The sequence below is a fragment of the Grus americana genome, chromosome 13, assembly GCF_028858705.1.
Source record: "Grus americana isolate bGruAme1 chromosome 13, bGruAme1.mat, whole genome shotgun sequence".
In the NCBI taxonomy this organism is placed as follows: Eukaryota; Metazoa; Chordata; class Aves; order Gruiformes; family Gruidae; genus Grus; species Grus americana.
Window position 1 is genome coordinate 22,078,029 of NC_072864.1, and position 18,838 is coordinate 22,096,866.

Below are 18,838 nucleotides of genomic sequence, written 5' to 3' on the forward strand. Positions count from 1 at the left end.
AAAAGGGTTTGGCTCAACCTTCTCTGCATTCTTCCATCAGCTATTTGCAGACAGCAGTAAGGTCTCCTCTCGCTTTCTCTCCTCCAGGCTAGTCACACCAGTCTCCCATGGGCTCTCCTCATCCATCTTGAGCTCCAGTGGCAACCACCCTGGGCTTGCACCAGCCTCTCGCTGGTTTCTTGTGCTGGGGAGCCAAAATGCGACCAGTTGGCCCTAAAAGCAATCCTTGAGGGGAACATGAACAACCAGCACCAGCTGGACATTGTTCTGCTGACCACACTGGACAGGGTGGCCCAGCTAACTTTCCACCCAACCCAGTAATCCTCTTCTTCAGCCCCCATGTCTTCAATTCAGCTATGAAGAGGCTACAGGAGACAATGTCAAAAGCGAAAGTCCAGATGAAGATTCACTGCTCTCCCCTCGTCCACACAGTCAGCCACTTCTGCTTGGAGAATGTAATGAGGTAGTTGCCCAGATCTTCCTTCTTACCCTTCTTGAAGACAGGTGGGGCATTTGCCCTTTTCCAGGTGCCATGACTCTCCCCAGATCACCAGGGCTTTTCAAAATGATAGAGTGTGACGACACTGGCTGGTTTCCTCAGCACCATCAGATGTTTCCCTCAGACTGCCATTAAGCATGGGCCCTGGGGGGGTCTGAAGACAGACCTCATCAGCCACGTTCAAGGGAAGAGCAACACTGAATACCTTGGTCTTTTCCATGTCCTTTGCCACTAAGTCCTCTGCTCCATTAAGAAGCAGTCCTGCATTTTTCCAAAGCCTTCCTGCTGCTGCTGAAGCCCTTCTTAATACAGAAGCTGTTCTTTTTGTCCTTCACGTGCTTCTCCAAGTCAAACTCCAGCTGAGATTCGGCTCTCCCAGCTCCATCCCTGCACACTCAAGCAACGTCTGCTCCTTCTGCTTTCCATGTGCTTCCTTCTTCCCTTCCTGCTTCTCCACATTGGCTGCCTACCACGCTCGCCTGGCTTCCTGCTGAAGACCTCCTTGGATTTTGCATTGCTCTGGCACACGTTTCAGTCTGCTCTTAGAGGCATGCTCAGACCAGCAAACTCATCGCAGCTGTTGCCCTGCTCCCACCAACACAGTTTAGGATAGTCGAGGACAGTTTAGTCCACAAGCCTGGTCATGTCAGCACCAGCTTGGATTCTGTCCACCTTCCATGAGCCGGGTGGGAAGCACTAACTGCTCTGGCAAGGGTGTCCCTGTGTCCTCCACTTCTTCGAGGCTCTGCCAACAGCTGTCTCCCCGCCTGAGTGTTCCTGAGCTGTCCCCTGATCTACATTGGTCATCATCTCACCTGGAGAATCATCTGCTACGATGATGTGAACACAAGAGTAGAAGAGGTCATTAGTTTTTCCTCCAACGAGGCAGAAGCACGCACGCCATGGTTCGCACCGACGACACCTCAGTCTGACACCCGTGGCTAAAGAAGGGTTAGTCCCTCTAACCTGGGGGAGCTCTCAACCTCTGGAAGCCAAACGAGCCTTTGGCAGGCTGCAGCGGTCGCACAGAGCCGGTCTCAGCCCCTCTCCACTGTGCCCTCCGGACATGGTCCCGAGCACCAGAGACACCAGCCAGGCCAAGCAACTGCCTGAGGCAGCGATGCTCCTTGGATCTGTCCCAACCATGGCTTTTCACTCATGGTCCAGGACACAGCTTTTCCAGCCCCGATAACAGCACCGGGGTTGAGCAGAGATGTTCTGTCCACGTTCTGGCTTGAGATGCTGCCCTGGATGCGCGTCCCCGGGAGCAGGCTGGGACGTTGCCCTGCATCTCTCCAGAGCGGCTCCACCAAGGGGAAGCCAGACGCCTGCAAGAGGCACAGAAGCAGAGAGAGCTGCCCAAGGCAGGAGCCCCAGCTCAAATCAAATAAAAACCAGGCTGCGTAACAGGACTATTGGCTGAGCAAGCACGGAGAAACCAGGTCAACTGAGCAGACCATGAAGTAACACACCAGGCTGAGGAACAAAGGAGGATGGCCACAGGGTGACTGCTCCCATCCCCTTGCTTCAGTCTCTGGAGAAAATTCAACAAGCAGCTCGCAATACACGACCAGGTCCGCTCTGCATGCAAGAACACTACACATATCTATTGCATTAGCTAACCAATGCTGCTTAGGGGAAAAAAAAAAAGCGCACAACAGAAGCCACCAGCAATCCCCTTTGGAGACCCACCTCACCTCCCCAGGCTTGCTGCCTAGCAGGACAGGAGCTGCCAAGGAACACAACACACCACCAGCAGATCAAAGGCTACTCAGGAGCAACCATACCTGTAGTCTTTGGTCAAATACACCTCTCGCTCCCTTTCAGCCCACCATCAAGCTGTTCACACACAGCCACTTCCTCCAGCTCCTCTGAGAGGTGGGGTCCCTCAGACCTGGGTACAGAAACCGCTGCCCGTGGAGGTCTTGCGGCAGACCGAGGGAGGCCTCTGCTAGAGTGTGCTCCTTGGGGCACCATCGCAGGTCACCAGTTAAAACAAAGCCACCACAACACCTCCCACACCCCGCCTGTCAGTTAAACCACCAGGTTTAAGCGATGGTGGTGGTACTCCTAACAGATCCTGAGGACACCTTCCGTTTTCCAGCCTCCCTAGCTCCAGGCTTAGGCAAAACCGTGTCTCCTCCAGAGCAGTGCCTCTGCCTGAAGCATCTTTGGGCTTGCGAGTACACCAGCTCTGTCCGACTGAGAAAGGACTTGAGGGTTTACCCACCTCTGCAGCCGGACCCAGCTCCTTCTCGCAGAAGCGGCTCTTACATTCACCTCTCCCACAAGCCTCCATCCTGCTTGGGGTTCCAGGCATCAGCCTCCAGACGGCTTTTCTTGGCAAGTTTAAGAAGGACCATCTCTCAGGACCAGAGAACTAGTCATCAAATATCTAGTCAAAATTCAGTCTAGAAACTCTTGTGCTTTTTAAGATTTCAATATTTATCCTGCCATTCGCAGCAACTCTGAAGTCAGCTCTGCGAGAAGTGCTACTACTAGTACAGCTACCTCCTCACTCTCCATTGGCTCTCGAAGCTGCTTTCACAGGTAACTAGGAGAAGACACACCATGGAAACTCCACCCAAGTATCAGTCCCACTTCCCAGAATGAAGTGCAAGTGATATTGCTGCTGTCTAAACCATGAGCTACAATCATTTAAACTCACAGCCAAAACTGCACAGAAGCAAAACAACTACTCCCGCATTACTTCTTGCTCAAGCTGTAAACACTGACATTTGCGAGCGGCACGTTTTACGTCCCCTCTCCGCTGTGCGCTCCTCTGCGCAGCCCAGCTGAGCCGCAGCTTGGACCCCCCCGTACACAACGGAGCTGCTGTACGGACACAGGGACCGAGCTCCACGCTGTAACCACCCTTGCTCACGTGCGCACTCACCGGCTGCCGGCACGGGGCGGCACACCGTGATTTCACGTCCCAGACAACGTCCCTTGCGTTCGGCACAGGGTAGAGGGAACAGCGAGAGAAGAGCCGGTCTCCGCTACAGGCGCGCAGCGTCCTTCTAGGAGGAGATCACCACCAGGTCACACCGTTAACATACACAAAGAAAGCAGCCAGTGAGCACACATGTTAATCCATTATTATTTATTAGCTGTACAGCAGTATATTCTCCTTCCCAGCTTTCAAACCCCATTACATATTTTATAACAGTATTTTTTTTTCCCATGTTGGCTTCCTAAAATAATGAAAAATATCACACAGTACAGCTAAGTACAAAAATGCATCAACCTAGAGTCTGATAGCTAAACTGATAGCTCTCTTAAAAGCGATACATAGAAGAAAAATTTGTTTGAAATCAGCAAGACTGAGGCTCTATAAAAAGCTTACATATTTTAACATGTGACAGTTCATATACAGGCATCATTTGTATTTCACATTATTCTTTTTTTGTCTTTATCAGAGATCCAAAATTGTATAATTACTGACCTATTAAAATTTCCTGGCCCAGGTTTTGAGGGCTGCAGTGACCCACTTATAAATCACCACTTCTGCCTTAACATAGGATTCATAAACACAAAAATACAACTACAAGATAGAGCAAAGAAAATGTAGTCGTGAAATTATAACTCAAAAAGAAGGTTAATTATACAGGTTTCAAATGCCGGTTTTGTGTGCTTCAAAACCAGATTTCACGTGTGGGTTTTCTCTTGTTCTGCAAGCAATACTCTGGGTACGTCTCTTCTCTACGTGATTGGTTATCAACAGCTTTTCCAACATTTACACTCTATCAAATTCTCTTGTCACTTAGTTTGAAAGGAATTAAAATACTGGGGTTTATTTAAACTGCATTTTTGCATACCTCTTAATTAATGGAAAAAGATTAAAATGTAAAAAAAAGTTATTTACAAGCTTGACCATTACAGAAATGCTTTGCAGAAAGCAAAGCATATTAAGGACAGAAACCAGTTGGAGCATGCCAAAACTACCGTGTGCAGCCGACTTGGAGAACCGGAGCTAGTCAGTGGGGAAAAGCAAAACAAAAATAACCAACAAAAAAAAAAATTTAAAAGTCTAGAACCCTCCCAAGTCTGCATTTACAGTTAAAAACACTACTGAGAGAAGGAGGCTCAAGGACTCTGGGAACTGGAAGGGCAAGTCCGGAGTGGTTTACCACATACTCTAGTCAAGGCTTCCATTTTTGTATATTAAAACTTGGTGCACGTAAACGTGGCCCTCGGACCAGCTTTACGATGCAGTTCAGAGCAAAACTAAATCAAGCATCTCACAGGAAACCCTCAAGGACTCCAAAATATTTCCTAATGTTCCATGATCCTGTAATGCTAACATAAAACAGCAAGTTCTAGTTAAATCACATTCTAACATCATTTTGAAGTTTTATTTCCCAGTATGTTTGGTAAAATGGTCTAAAATGATGCATTTCCCAAAGCCAAGAAAAAAAGGTAAAAGGAAAAATAGATTTGAGCCGCTTAAACACAGCCCAGGCCAGTTCAGTCAGCCAGCGTGGTCTTCCTCCATCACCGGTCCATCATGCTGAGAATCATCTCAGGAGTGAGGTCTCCATTGGGAGCTTCCACTACAGCAGGCTGAGCTTCCTCCTCTTCCTCTACTGTTTCCGCATCAGGTTCTTTCTTTACTTCGACTATAATATTTTCAATTTCACCAGTGTTCTGGTCTTCAACCTGAATGATTGCTGCAGCTAGAAGGGCAGAAAAAGGGAGGGGGGAGAAACAACAGATTTTTTTTACTGGTTCCAGAGCTGGCCTGCACACCTCACCAGATAACTTTTGAGCAGATACTCAAGACTCTTCCATGGAAAGGGAAGGTGTGGCCACAATGAAGACACATTCCCACATTAGCGGGGAGCGAATCAACCTGCCAAGCATCAAGCATCTACCTCCTTGCCCCTGTACGAAGATGTGCTACCACTGCAACTGTTCCAGTACGCATTTTGGTATTAAGACATTATTCAAACAAAGGTTTTTGTAGAGTAATCAAACAAGACCATGGGTGTAAAGCAAAGCTTCCAATTCAGGGGAATTCAGTGACGCTACTGACAAATTCAACATAAGATGTTACCACAGGCTGTGGGTCTAGGAAGGACACAGGCCACACTTGGAGCACCGAGCAGACAGGCAAGCCACTGGGGAAGCCACTACCCCTTGAAGGAACAAATTCACCCCTCCTGCTTTGTTCTACCTTACCAATGTCTATTCTTACAGAGAACACTATAGAGTTGAAACTACATCTGCATTTACACTGTGCGCAGAGCTACAGGCCTGAACCACGTTCATTTGTGGTAATACTTACAAAAGTTTACCGAGGTGAGAATACCGCAGTGATTGTACCAACAGTTGCTTTACCAGGAACTGTACTAGAGACATCTTAAGTGGTGCAAAAAGTAGCGAGCAGTTTGCACACAGAATCCCAGGCTGGTTTGGAAGGGACCTCACAGCCCATCCAGTCCCACCCCTGCCGTGGGCAGGGACACCCTCCACCAGCCCAGGTTGCCCAAAGCCCCATCCAACCTGGCCTTCAACACTGCCAGGGAGCCAGGGGCAGCCACAGCTTCTCTGGGCAACCTGTGCCAGGGCCTCAGCACCCTCACAGGGAAGGATTTCTGCCTCACATCCCATCTCCATCTCCCCTCCTGCAGCTTCAGGCCATTCCCCTTGGCCTGTCACTCCCTGCCCTTGTCACCAGTCCCTCTCCAGCTTTCCTGGAGCCCCTGCAGGGACTGGAAGGGGCTCTAAGGTCTCCCCGGAGCCTTCTCTTCTCCAGGCTGAACAACCCCAACTCTCTCAGCCTGAGGTCTCCATAGCAGAGGTGCTCCAGCCCTCAGATCGTCTCTGTGGCCTCCTCTGGCCTGGCTCCAACAGCTCCATGTCCTTCTTGTGCTGGGGACCCCAGAGCTGGACACAGCGCTGCAGGGGGGTCTCACCAGAGCAGAGGGGCAGAATCCCCTCCCTCGACCTGCTGCTCACGCTGCTGGGGATGCAGCCCAGGACACGGGTGGCTTTCTGGGCTGCCAGAGCACATTGCTGGCTCACGTTCAGCTTCTCGTCCCTCAAGACCCCCAAGTCCTTCTCCTCAGGGCTGCTCTCCATCCATTCTCCGCCCAGCCTGTAGTTGTGCTTGGGATTGCCCTGACCCATGTGCAGGACCTTGCACTTGGCTTTGTTGAACTCCATGAGGTTCACACGGGTCCCTCTGGACAGCATCCCTTCCCTCCAGCGCGTCAACCGCACCACATAGCTTGGTGTCGTCGGCAAACTTGCTGAGGGTGCACTCGATCCCACTGTGTGTTGCTGACAAAGATGTTCAACCGTGCCGGTCCCAGTACAGATCTCTGATGGACACCACTCATCACCGGCCTCCTCCCAAGATGTCGAGCTGTTGATCGCAACTCTGAGTGAGACCATCCAGCCAATTCCTTATCCACCAAGTGGTCCATCCACATCTCTCCAATTTAGAGACAAGGATATCGTGTCAAATGTTTTGCACGAGTCCAGGTTGATGATGTCAGTCACTCTTCCTTTACCCACCAACATTGTAACCCCGTCGTAAAAGGCCACCAAATTTGTTCAGGCATGATTTGCCCTTAGTGAAGCCAACAATGAATTGAAATAATACTGAAGAAAAAATAATTTCCTCTCCTTTTAGTGTGGTCTGAAGTGCCTATGTTCCCTCATGACCAGGAAACCCTCATAACAAGTTTCATGCAAAAGGTGAGTTCTTAGCCAAGTAGAGACAAGTACAGTTATCTGCTTTCTAAATAAGCTCACCTGAGGGGAGCAGATCTCCTACAAGAACTGCCAAATCCAAGGAAAAAACAGCTCAAGCAAGCAGTGTAACATAAGCTTCAAATAGTGACTTACGCTGGGATTGTTTTGGTTGGGTGGCAGCTTTGCCTGGTGGTCTTCCTCTTCGTTTCTTACTGGGAGGTGGTGCAGGAGCCTCTTGCTCGACTTCTGGTTCGGCCTCAATTTCTACTGCTGTCTCCTCCTCATCTTCATTATCATTCAAATCTGGTTCAGCATTTTCCTCTGTAAGAAACATCATATCAAGTAATAAGTCTTCAGTTTAAACAAGAACGAAACACATCCATCTACAGAGAACCACCATCAAATCCTCATCCAAAAAGGAGTCAACTCTTGATGAGAAAGAAGGCAAACGAGGTCTTTGTCAAGAAACTGGTGGCACAGACTGTTAGTCTGTTACCCTCACATTGGAAAGAACAAGTCGTCCTTCAGAAAGCAAAAGGAAACGTAGTTATGTCAGGGTATGCCATAAAAGCTCCTCTGCACATCCACAAAGGAGCTCAGAGATACAGTGGCAGGAGGGGAACCAAGTAAAACACTGCTGGGCTACTCCTGGGCCCATCAGAGGAGCCATCAGCCCATCAAAGTCCCACCTGCACAACCCAGAGGAGCACAGCGTGCACAATGGAAGGTGGGAACCCAAATCAACAACTTCTTATGAACAAACATCTTGTCCGGGCCGCTCCCAGGAGAGCCATCAGTCCCAGCAGCTCTCCAGATCCTCTCTCAGGCTAAAGGAGGAATTGCTGGCTGGGGGTGGGACGCAATGGGATAAGGAGAAAGGCAGTTTTGGATCACACAGGACTACTTATGGGGTGCTTATGGGAGGGGCCGAGGTGTTTTGGAGAGGATTAAGTGTGGGAAAATAGAGGCGTAGTCGCATGTAAGTAGCGGTAGGAGCCACTACAGTATCTCTATCAAATACTAGAACTCAAGAGGATCCAAGAGGAAGTCTCCTAGCCCTCAAGAAACAGCAACGCCATACTGCAGTCTTTCTCTGTTAAGCAGACAGGAAACCAGGGTAGCAACTCCCAGACACTGGGACTTACACCCAAGACCTCAAAATCTCAAGTTGAATGCAGCAGAACCACACAAAACCGTTCTTACGTGTTATGAACACAGCCCTGCAGACTCATCTTGCTTTTCAGGGCCATCAACATACAACTTACCAACCAGTGACCAAGAGGATCTTCCCCAAGACCTCTCTTCAGAGGCAGGACAGGTCTAATTAAGGTATATTTCTCAAGGCCCTGTCTACTCAAAGGATTTATCAAGGCATCTCCCATTCACACCAACTCTTTGCACCTCATTGCACTTTGGAGCTGATTCCTCACAGCAAGCTGTGGGTTTTTTGCAACTTCTATGTTGTTAACTGAGCTTATTGCTCTACACTTTGTTTTTCAGATCACTCCTTAGTTACCAGGTTAGCAATATCATGTTCAGAATGCCCCGGGCAAAACCAAAGCAGACAGAAATCAGCAAAACAAACTGTCCCTTACCTACACCAAAGCATGTATATGCTGCATTATTCTACACAGTCACTCAAGGAATATTCCCCAAGCCAAAGTTCTTTCATTAACTGGATTTCTTGGGTCACACCTTTTTAGAGCTTCTTTACCCCCTCAATGGCTGTCAACTAAGTCTAATTTGGGGCAGACAGGAGACAAAACTATCATTTGCTATTTGATACTTTCCCCATTAACACAAGATGGGTCTGTTTCATCACAGCTTTGCCCACCTTTTTAGATATTTAGCAGTTGTCAAAACTCATGAAACTGCAGATCTAGAGATAAGAACACTGAATAATGCAATTTTCCAAGCATGCGGTTAGGACCTCTTTCTTACTGCTACTCAGCTTACATCAGTCAATTCTTCATGTCTATCAAACAGCTCCTGAGGATGACAACCCAGACTGAGGCCGAAGGGATTCTCTCGGTCACGGGGCGCGAGCCACAGTCACACAATGCTCATCAGTTCATCTAATAAAATAAGCGTGACCCTTTACCAGCTTCTCCAAAAACTGTTTTGAACCCCAGACCATATCAACTAAATAAAATTAGGGTTTTTACAATAGGCTAAACTCACTGGAAGCCTACAAATCAGATGCTAAAAACCAGATACTACAGAATCCCAGGTTTTGAATTACCTTCCACGAAGGCAGTTATTTAACTTTCTGCCTCCAAGACCTTTTCATGTTTTAAATTACCAACTAGTTACCACACTTTATTGAATTGACTACAACACACTTTTTCAAGTATCTATAAACATGAATTTAAGCACTTATTTCTACAGTTTTTGCAGTCAAGGTTTGCACAAGCAAGTTGGTCGTACTCATTTCCTATAAAACCCATTTGCCACATAAGAATTTCAGATATACATTCTCTAGCCAGAAAGATCCCTGTTCTCCCAACCTCTGCTCCTTAATTAATTACCTAAAGCACTTCAGATAAGAGACTAATCAGCAACATTTTTTTGCCAAATCATCTTTCAACTGGTTGTTCTTGAGCTTCCACCTGGAATTTTCCTGCTGAAGATATAACTAAGTTTTTCCTTCACAAGTAGGATGGAGGACTAGGACTGTGTTTTTCCTTCACCACAATGAAGGTGATCATCACCTGCTGCAACAGTTTCTGCCTTCTCCCTGTTCTGAAGAAGCTTACAGATAGCAGCCACCCTATTACCCTATTATGAATTGCACCTAACCCATCTTCTGGCATGTCAACCAGGAAGTCAGAGCCCCTCAAAAGCCATCTTCTCAATACCAGCATAGATGCAAATGCACCTGTGAAACAGAGACACCACCAGCTCCTTGACCCTTTAATTGTCTCAGCAGGCCCTTCGCAACAGCCTGTAGATTGCCAGCACTAATCTCCATCATTCTCTTGGATGCTGCCAGCACTGGGGAGTTGTTCAGACATGCCACATGCTACCCAGGGGAGCAGGAGCCTGTGCCATGAAGCAGGAGCACATGCTATTTCATAGCACCACTGAAACACACAGTTTCTTTGGGGACACTCAAAACATGCCCAGAGAACTTCATAGGCACAGCCTAGGCAAGAGCATCATACAGTGTTTTTTCCAACTACTTTGTCTTGGAAGAGGCCCAGAACAGCAGAATCCATATTATCCCTCACAGGCAGTCACCTCTGTCTGTACTTGGCCACGTACTATCAGTTTTTGCTTGCCAACTAGATAAAAACCTTTCAAGTGCCAGAACAAACCTGCAGAACAGGGAAAGCAACAGCAAAACACACACAGTGAATCACAGGCCTGTAGTTCTCAGAATGTACTGAGGTCTATCTTACCACTATCAGAGGAATCTTCTTTCTTAGACCGCATCTTTCTCTTTCGGCCGCGCTTGCCCTTCTTTGTCTCTCCTCCATTCTCTCCTTCCCCACCATCTAGGCCAGAGCAGTTATCAGCATGTCTGGCCATTGTGCTCTACTCGGTGGAAGAGAAAAAACACAACAAAAAATGCATTCAATGCGTGTTGTAAGATCAGATTTTCTGGCTCCTTTTTTTCAATCACATTTCTGGTAACTTATGTATTTTTTTTTTTAAAGGAAGACTATTTAGGGGAAATGGGTAAATTTCATTAATTTTTATTCATAAAGCTGCATTTTCGCATTGCTCATGATGTCAACACTAATACGTGCTAGTACTAATTCCACATTATACCAGGTCTCCCCCGCTCTCTTCCTCTCAGAAAGAGGTGCTCTATTTAAAAGATCAGTATCATGCCTTGTACCTCACACCCACCTTTCCTTTTGGTTAAACAGGTTCCCCTCCCCGGGCTAAAAGCCTCATTCCACCCCAAAACCCCACAATTCAAACCGGTGTATTCCCTTACCCTGCGAGTGAATGTTTTGCCACACTTGGAACAGACAAAGGCAGCAGGAACAAAGTTGGGATCGTGGTATCGTTTGAAGTGCATATCGAGGAGCTGTTTCTGACGGAAGTTTTTATCACAATGGCTACAGGCATAAGGCTTTTCTCCAGTATGGGTCCGTTTATGCATGACCATGTGCCGCTCCTGACACGACAAGGAAGACAACTTGAGAACTCAGACATATGGATACAGAAGAGCGAGTTTTCAGCTAAAAGGCGCCAAAACTTTATCCTTAATATCAAGGAAAGGATGATTCTGCAGGAATGTGAGAACATCTTGACTGATGGCATATTCGGTCCTAGCAACTTCCATCCTATATGGACTCCTACCCCTGTGTCAACAGATACATCAAGGCTGTGACTTACAAGGTGTTTCTCTAGAGGGGAGCACTACACCAAGAAGCAAAGGCCACTGAACTTTCCTTCACACCCTTCAAAAAGATTTAGAGAGCTAATTTGATCTTGACACAGCCGGTCAAACTCAACAGCTAAGATTTCCACCTCAGTTTCAGCTCCTGTTCTAATGCTCCTAAGGGGTGCCAGTCCCACCAGCTTACCTGTCTGCACGCATAATCGCACTGGTCACACTTGAAGCGCTTCTCATTCTTGTGAGACTTTTGATGCTGTATGAGGGCATACCGCTCATGAAACACAGCGTCGCAGTAGCGACACTTCTTGCCCTGTTCGATGTAGGAATGCTGCTTTCGCAAATGGACACCTAGGAACAAAAGAACAGGAGGATTTAATCACCACGGCTTTCCAAGCACGAAGGACTAGCCTACAGTCCCCTTTGCGATCTTCCCTCTATGTACTCTTGAGCTCAAGCCAAAAAAAGTGAAATAGTTAATTTAGGATCCAACTAAAAACTTTAGAGACTCATAATTAAAAGCAACCAGAACAATTTCTAGACAAAGGTCTTGCAGAAAAACTCCATCGAGTTTTTCCAGGGAATTCCAGAGTTGGTTATTAGTCACAGTCTGTGCCGATACAGTACACTTGCATTTGGTAACGTACAACTGCCAACCTAAAGCGTCCTGTGAAGTGTTATGTTTAAGACTAGTCCGAATTGCCTGGATACAACCACAAGCCAGGTAATAAACTGGGGGAAACAGGATTTTCTGCAGGATTAAAAGTCGGAGTCAGAGGGTTAGAAGGCAACAGGGATACCAGCAAATAATCCCTGACAGAGGTTTTAGCCACTTCTTTAAAATCCTCCAACTAAGAGCATACCGCAGCTGCACGAGGTAGCTTAGGGGAGACTAAAGCATTATTAGAAGAGAAATTCTTCAGAGCTAACATTGATTTGGCTCTGTTGTAAATCAGCTCGTTTGCTCTCAACATCAACTGACTGCCATCCTCTCAAACTGCCTCTCACTGTAGCACTTTACACTTGTCTTGATTGGAAGGGAGCCTGCCTTCCCAATACTTGGGTGATATTCTGTTTATAGACAGAAAGTTCTGCCAAATCATGGCTTCTTCCTTCTCCTCAGCTGCTCTGGGCATGATAATATTTTTCACCTTGTTGTAGACCATAAAAGAGAGCTTGAAACTTAATCTCTCCTACCCTGTCTGTGGCACACAGCTCCACATCTTGGAAAATTAAACTATTTGGTCTAATTCAAACCTTTTAGCTCAATGAAAATATCTCTGCATGAAACTTAATGGTCTCCAATGTGCAGGAGGTCAAGCCAAGTGATCTTTGGGTTTTTCAGACCCCAATCCATATGCAGTCATAATATCAGTCCAAGTTCAATAAATGCCTTGCACCCATGGGCCTGAAAACATTAACTTGTCTTGTATGCCTGGAAAACATGCTACACTTTCAAATAACGAAAAGAAACTCAAAATTCTTATCATTTGCAGCAGCTGTAGTAAGCTAAAAGCATGTATTACAAGCCACACATCTAAGCCTGTGCTTCATGTTGTACAGTTAACAGAAGTATTAGTTTAAAAAAGAAAAAAAAGACAGCAGTTGGGTTATGTGAACTCTAATTCTGGGAAGTGTTTTGTAGAATCTTCATGCGAAATACATACCCAAGTCACTCTTTCTCGCTATAACAGTATCACAGTGAGGACAGTGAAATTTGGCCACATTCTCCGTGTGCTTCTGCAAAATGTGCATCTTCATGGTACCACTCTGAGTGAAGCGAGCATGGCAGATGTAACATTCGTATGGCTTCTCTCCTTCAGAAGGAAAAAAATAGCACAAGTACTTTTATTAAAAGGAAATCTCACCAAGAAGCCCCAAACAAAACAACCTCCCAGAAACTTGCAACAGACAGCTAGTTAATAGCAGTAGTAACTCTAGGCAGAGCTCAATAACGTCTCTTTCTCTAGAAATTTTAGCTCCAGTATGCGTCTTTCTACAAAGAGACTCAAGTTCAATCTTTAAGCAAATGAGTTAAATTATTATCCTTACTCTGAGAAATGCACGGAAGGCCCAACCTACACGCAGGCTGCCAGAAGACAGCAGGCGGCATCAGATTTTATTGGGGGTGAGGGTTCTGAATGCTCACATATATGCACAAGGGCATTTTTTTTTCCCCCTCCCCTTCAATTTTAGCAATATGATTAATTTGGCACTCCAGTAACATTCTGTGCCAAAACCATCTCTATTTCTATTGAATAAAAAATTTAGAATCTTTATGAACTAACATGCATGAGATGCTTTTGCAGCTACACTCAAGCAAACCATAAATGGCTATAATCTTCTTCTGTTATCGGTGTTCCACCTCCAGTTGAAGTTTCTTCCGATCCTACTAGACGCGCCTGTTTTTTATCACCTCACAGTCAAACTGGCAGTCAGAATCCTCCAAGCTCATTTCTCAGTGCAGCAATTACTATCAGGTTATGAATTTACTAGCACTTGCAAACCACGGTGCATCCTCTTTGGCTACAGACTTTATAATGGTTTTGTATTAAACTACAAAATAATACTTCTTTTGCCATTTAAGTGTTAGCACACATGGTACACAGCCTCAGCCACTCTGCCACTAAAACACACCACACTAAAAGCCCATGGTGTCAATACCGGAGTGGGTCCTCATGTGCCTCTTCAGTTTGTAGGTATCCCTGCTGGCATAACTGCACAAGCTGCACTGGAACGGACGCTCTCCAGTGTGAGAACGAATGTGGCGTTTCAATTTGCTAACCTGGAGGTCAAGAGGAAGACTGGAGTTAGCATAGACGAGCAGGTCAGATCGCCAAAAGTACAAGAAATCAGTTTAAGGCAGTCTATTTTTATTTTTATCTTGCCACTAAACCCAACAACTGTCTTAATGCCACTCTCACAATGCACACAGTCACTTGCTCCTGCCCACTCTGCTTCACCTCCCAACCTCATTCCCAGTCCTGCCTGATGCTCGTTCCCACATTCCATGCAGCCTGATTTAGAGTCTTGTGCTCACCTTATTGTTATTGACTACCTCAGCGTCTGAAAGTATTTGAAAGTATCCTGGAGAGACACAAGAAAGCGTTCTGGGAAACCATGTGCCCAAGGGTTGGTGTCTCCCATACAGTGTATTTTTCTCCACAGGGTGCTTTCTTAGGTCCTCTCCAGTTAGAGAGGCATAAAATAAACCAATTTCTTACTAAGAACAACAAAAATCTAGCCCTGCAATCAACAGGGTGACTTAATTCCTTTCTTCTCCCGTTTTTATCTCAAAGGCATGTACCTAGCTTAAAGGTCAGCATGAACACAAACGTTAAGGCATTTTCTGCTCAAACATGACCACGCTGCATAATCACCAACCTATGTCTACAAAACGCAGCACAAGCTCACACAAGGACCAATTTGGTTATTCTTTCCTAATTCATACTATGAAAACCACTGCAACACAATTTATTCACCACTCAAACCACAGGGCCTGGAATTACAACACTGCAACCGGAGTGTGGGGAGGGAAAGAAAAAGCCCAAAACCCCTACTCATCCTCTCCCACAGTAGCCTCCTTCCACTGCACACATCCAATTTTTTTTTTTTTTTTAAAATTATGTTGCTCATAATTCCCATCACAGTATAAAAGCTGTCCTGTAGCATAAGTAACAATACTGCATAGAGCATTTGAGGAAGCTTAATTTACTTGAGCAAAATTAGACAATCACCCAATATTAGCAAAGCTGCTTTTCACCAATATTGAGGTAATATCCATCTAAATAAACATCAATGCTGCTGCCCTCCATTTCTTTCCTGTGCTTTAAGTACATGGGTCAAGGCACAGTAATTTTGCCTACAGTTACCTTAATGGCACAGACAGATAATGAGCAGAATGCACATTTCTGAAGTGGGAGGGCAAATCTAGTCTGGAAGTACATCCTACTGCAGCAGGAGACAGTTGCCTCCTCCAACACAGAGCACGCTATAATCCCTACAATCATCCTGAAGGCCAAATAATTTAAGAAACAATAACGACAACTATATCTCCAAAGAGGGAATGGGTATCACCTAGGATTTCTGTGCATAAATGCTCTCAAACCGTTTTCTCATTAACTGAGGAAACCCCACCATTTGCTTCCCCAAACAGACCTGATTTATAACTTTTTTTTTTTTTTTTTGCTCAGAGTCTTTTAAACAAATGGCTAAAGAGGAAATGCCTAAGAACAGAGTTTATAACAGATGGTGAACAAGCTTTGAAGCATACAAGGAAGTGTTTAGCGCTGTAACAATTAACATACCTCCACACTAGCATAATCACACATGGAACATTTGAATGGTTTCTCATGGGTATGTTTGTAGCGGCGATGCCGAACCAACTCTCCACTGGTCACAAAGGCCATGTCACAGTCTGGGCACTTGTGAGGGCGAGTACCTGATCGTTTGCAGCAAAACAGGAAGACCATGACATTCAGATTTAATAACAACAGAAAATATGGGACAGTTTTGTTGGTTTTAGTGAATTAGCAACATTGCTTTCATGTTCTGAAAGATTAGAGCAGGAAATAATACACAAGAGGCACAACTTTTGGATAAATAACTAATGGATTGACGATCTTAGCAAATTAAAACCCTTTCAATGAGGAAACAGACTCTCTTGGTTTTGTATCACTTGGTTATTTACAGATTTCAAAGTACCCAGTTATATCTAACATCAGTACACAGAGAAAGTGAGGGATACAAATTAAACTTTTTTTTTGGCAGAAAGGTCACAAGCAGTTTAAGTTTAATCACAGTGCAATTACCTGTAATTTTATACCAGAAACTTTAGTAAGGAGCAACAGAAATGTGCTACAGTTAGTAGCCATCAGTTTTATTGGTCCAGTTTATAATCTGTTGCTTGGGGTTAGGTTTTTTTTATTTTCAATACCCTTATGTTCAGCTCCAGCCTCATTCTCATCTCTTCTGCAAGCAGCAGTGGCAACACAAAACTTAGAACACAAGTAATAATGCTCAAGACAAACGGAACATTTCTATAACTTCAGGCAATTTCAGATCAAGCCCAGGATCAGTTTTATACCTGCGTACAACAAGGTCTGCACCTGAGCTGGCCAGGCAGAAAATAAAAATGGTTTCTTCCTTTTTAGCTCATTCCGTAAGAGGAATTAGATTCAAGATAGATCCATCCTGGTTTTGTATCTGTTCTAACGACAGAGCAGATTCTACAAAACCAACATACGCAAAACCAAGAGTACCTGTGTGAGTGTTGAGGTGGTTCCTCAGCAACGTGACTGTCCGGAAAGCCCTGCCACAAAGATGGCACTTATGTGGTCTTTCATCAGTGTGGCTTTTCATGTGGCGGTCCAAGTTGGAACGACGCGGACAAGTGTAACTGCACAGTTCGCACTGGAATGTCTTCTTTACACCTAGCCGTGAAGGAAATCATCTTTACTCTTGACAGAACTGCGGCCTACTGCATAACATACAAGATCAGCAGGGACAAGGAAAGATTCTTGGAGGTGTAGCTACTACAAGGAACCATTATGTACCATTAAATCCAACTGCATATCCTAAGGAACAGATGCTGCCTATGGCTGGCTTGGCTTCAGATTGCATTAGTATGCCAGCACTCAGTGTTCCTTCTCCACTCTAAAAAGTGGAGTTTTAAGAAAACTTACAGTTTTAAGAAAAGTCAAACACACCCATTCCTGTATTATTGTACACCGTCTACCTTACCCAGCAATTGGTTAGGAAAAAACCCACAGAACTAATTACACTGCTGGTTCCTGATGTAAACCACGTGTGCACAAACTCTTACTTATGTATTACAGCAAAGAAAAGAATCAATTGCAGTTGTATGCAAATACTGATGCATCGCGCTCGAGGAAAATGAGCTCCTTTATAGCCTAGATGGAGGAGATGGGAGGTTCATCCAAGAAACAATAGAGCTGAGCACTCTTGTAGAAAGAGCGAGTGCCACTGGGCACATGGCAGCTTTACTCCCACTTACATCTACTCAGTCACTTCAATCGTACTGCAAGGTGCCACCATAACAAAGACATTTTCAAAATCCACTCGCAGACAGGGAGCTTACCTTTCTTTTTAATTTTTGTTGGTTTAGGTGGCTTCATATTGCCCACCACCTTTTCTGCATTGACCTCAGACAACAAACCCTCCTGCTGCTCCTCTTCAAAGTCATACACAGAGACATCTACATCTTTGCCCTCCTCGGTGTAGCGAAGCTTACTCTTTTTGTTTTTCTTTGTTTTTTTGGCTGGCGGCTGATAGTCTGGATCTTTTTGCCAATTGGGATCTTCCTGCGGCTGAAGTTCGCCTTGTTCCAGTGTCTCCACCTCACCATTTGCACCCACTTTCACTACCTGGAAGCCTTCTGGTAAAGGGAGGGTGTGACAGATCATGGGCTCTCCCTCTTGCAGGCCTCCTTTGGAAACCTCATTTTCATAAGCTCCCTGAAGTTCTTCCACAGACGTGGTGGCAACAGGTACAGTCACTGGTACAGGTACTTGGACCAGCTGAAGCTCACCAAGGTTTATAGGCTGCTCTTCCATATTAACAACCTGAAGCGTTATGATCTGCGTGTCGTCCACTGTAGCCTCCGCTTCTTGAGGCACTGCACCTTCCATCACTTCGGTCTTCATTTGAAGAAGAGTTGGATCCAGCTGTTCCATCATCACCATTTGCACACCACTGTTGACATCCTGCACTACTTCACCTCCGTCTGCCTGGTTTGGTGGTATATGGCAAGCATCGTCCTCCTGCCCACCTTCACGGCGCCTTTGATAGGTTTTTCTCTCTTTCCCTTTAATAAAAGTTTCCGATTCCTCCACGATAGCTTCGACCGCCTCACCTTCCATTTCACCTTCCTGCTGTAAAAACAAAGAGAATGAATGCTGCACACCATCCAGTGTATTTTAACAACTGCACAAACCTCACAGGGGGACAAGCGGCCTAACTGAAGACAACCGGCTGAACACCAGCAACATATTGCAACCATGTTCAGAAAAGAGGATTTGAGAACTGGAGGTCTCTCCCAGCGTATCGCCACCATAAACCAGCACCATTGTAGAACGCTGCCTGAAGTGAGACAGCTGTACTGGTTTCTTGGAAAGGAAGGAAAGCAAGGAGGAGAGATTAAGTGATATGCGTGTTCCCATTTCTCAAAGACCACAAATCCCACAGACAAGATGTACAGCAGTGTTATTCCTTATTGAGCTTGTTCCCATAGCTTAGCAATATCAGAGGCAGTCTTTGGCTATAAA

General features: G+C 45.6%; 1 protein-coding gene across 7 annotated transcripts in view; it reads right to left on the bottom strand.

Annotated features, from left to right (window-relative positions):
* Positions 1-3,585: 3,585 nt before the first annotated feature.
* Positions 3,586-18,838, bottom strand: part of CTCF (CCCTC-binding factor) — a 37,082-nt gene continuing 21,829 nt past the window's right edge. For 5 of the 7 annotated variants that reach the window (XM_054840238.1, XM_054840240.1, XM_054840236.1 and 2 more), the window contains 10 exons: positions 17,653-18,445; positions 16,814-16,984; positions 15,860-15,993; positions 14,217-14,337; positions 13,220-13,369; positions 11,743-11,903; positions 11,148-11,330; positions 10,603-10,738; positions 7,355-7,522; positions 3,586-5,175 (listed from right to left, as the gene is read on the bottom strand). In XM_054840238.1, the coding sequence (XP_054696213.1) occupies positions 4,994-5,175; positions 7,355-7,522; positions 10,603-10,738; positions 11,148-11,330; positions 11,743-11,903; positions 13,220-13,369; positions 14,217-14,337; positions 15,860-15,993; positions 16,814-16,984; positions 17,653-18,433 (2,187 nt within the window). In that variant the 5' untranslated portion in view covers positions 18,434-18,445 and the 3' untranslated portion in view covers positions 3,586-4,993. The remainder of the gene's footprint in view (positions 5,176-7,354; positions 7,523-10,602; positions 10,739-11,147; positions 11,331-11,742; positions 11,904-13,219; positions 13,370-14,216; positions 14,338-15,859; positions 15,994-16,813; positions 16,985-17,652; positions 18,446-18,838) is intronic. The other 2 variants (XM_054840241.1, XM_054840237.1) reach the window with 1 other exon arrangement.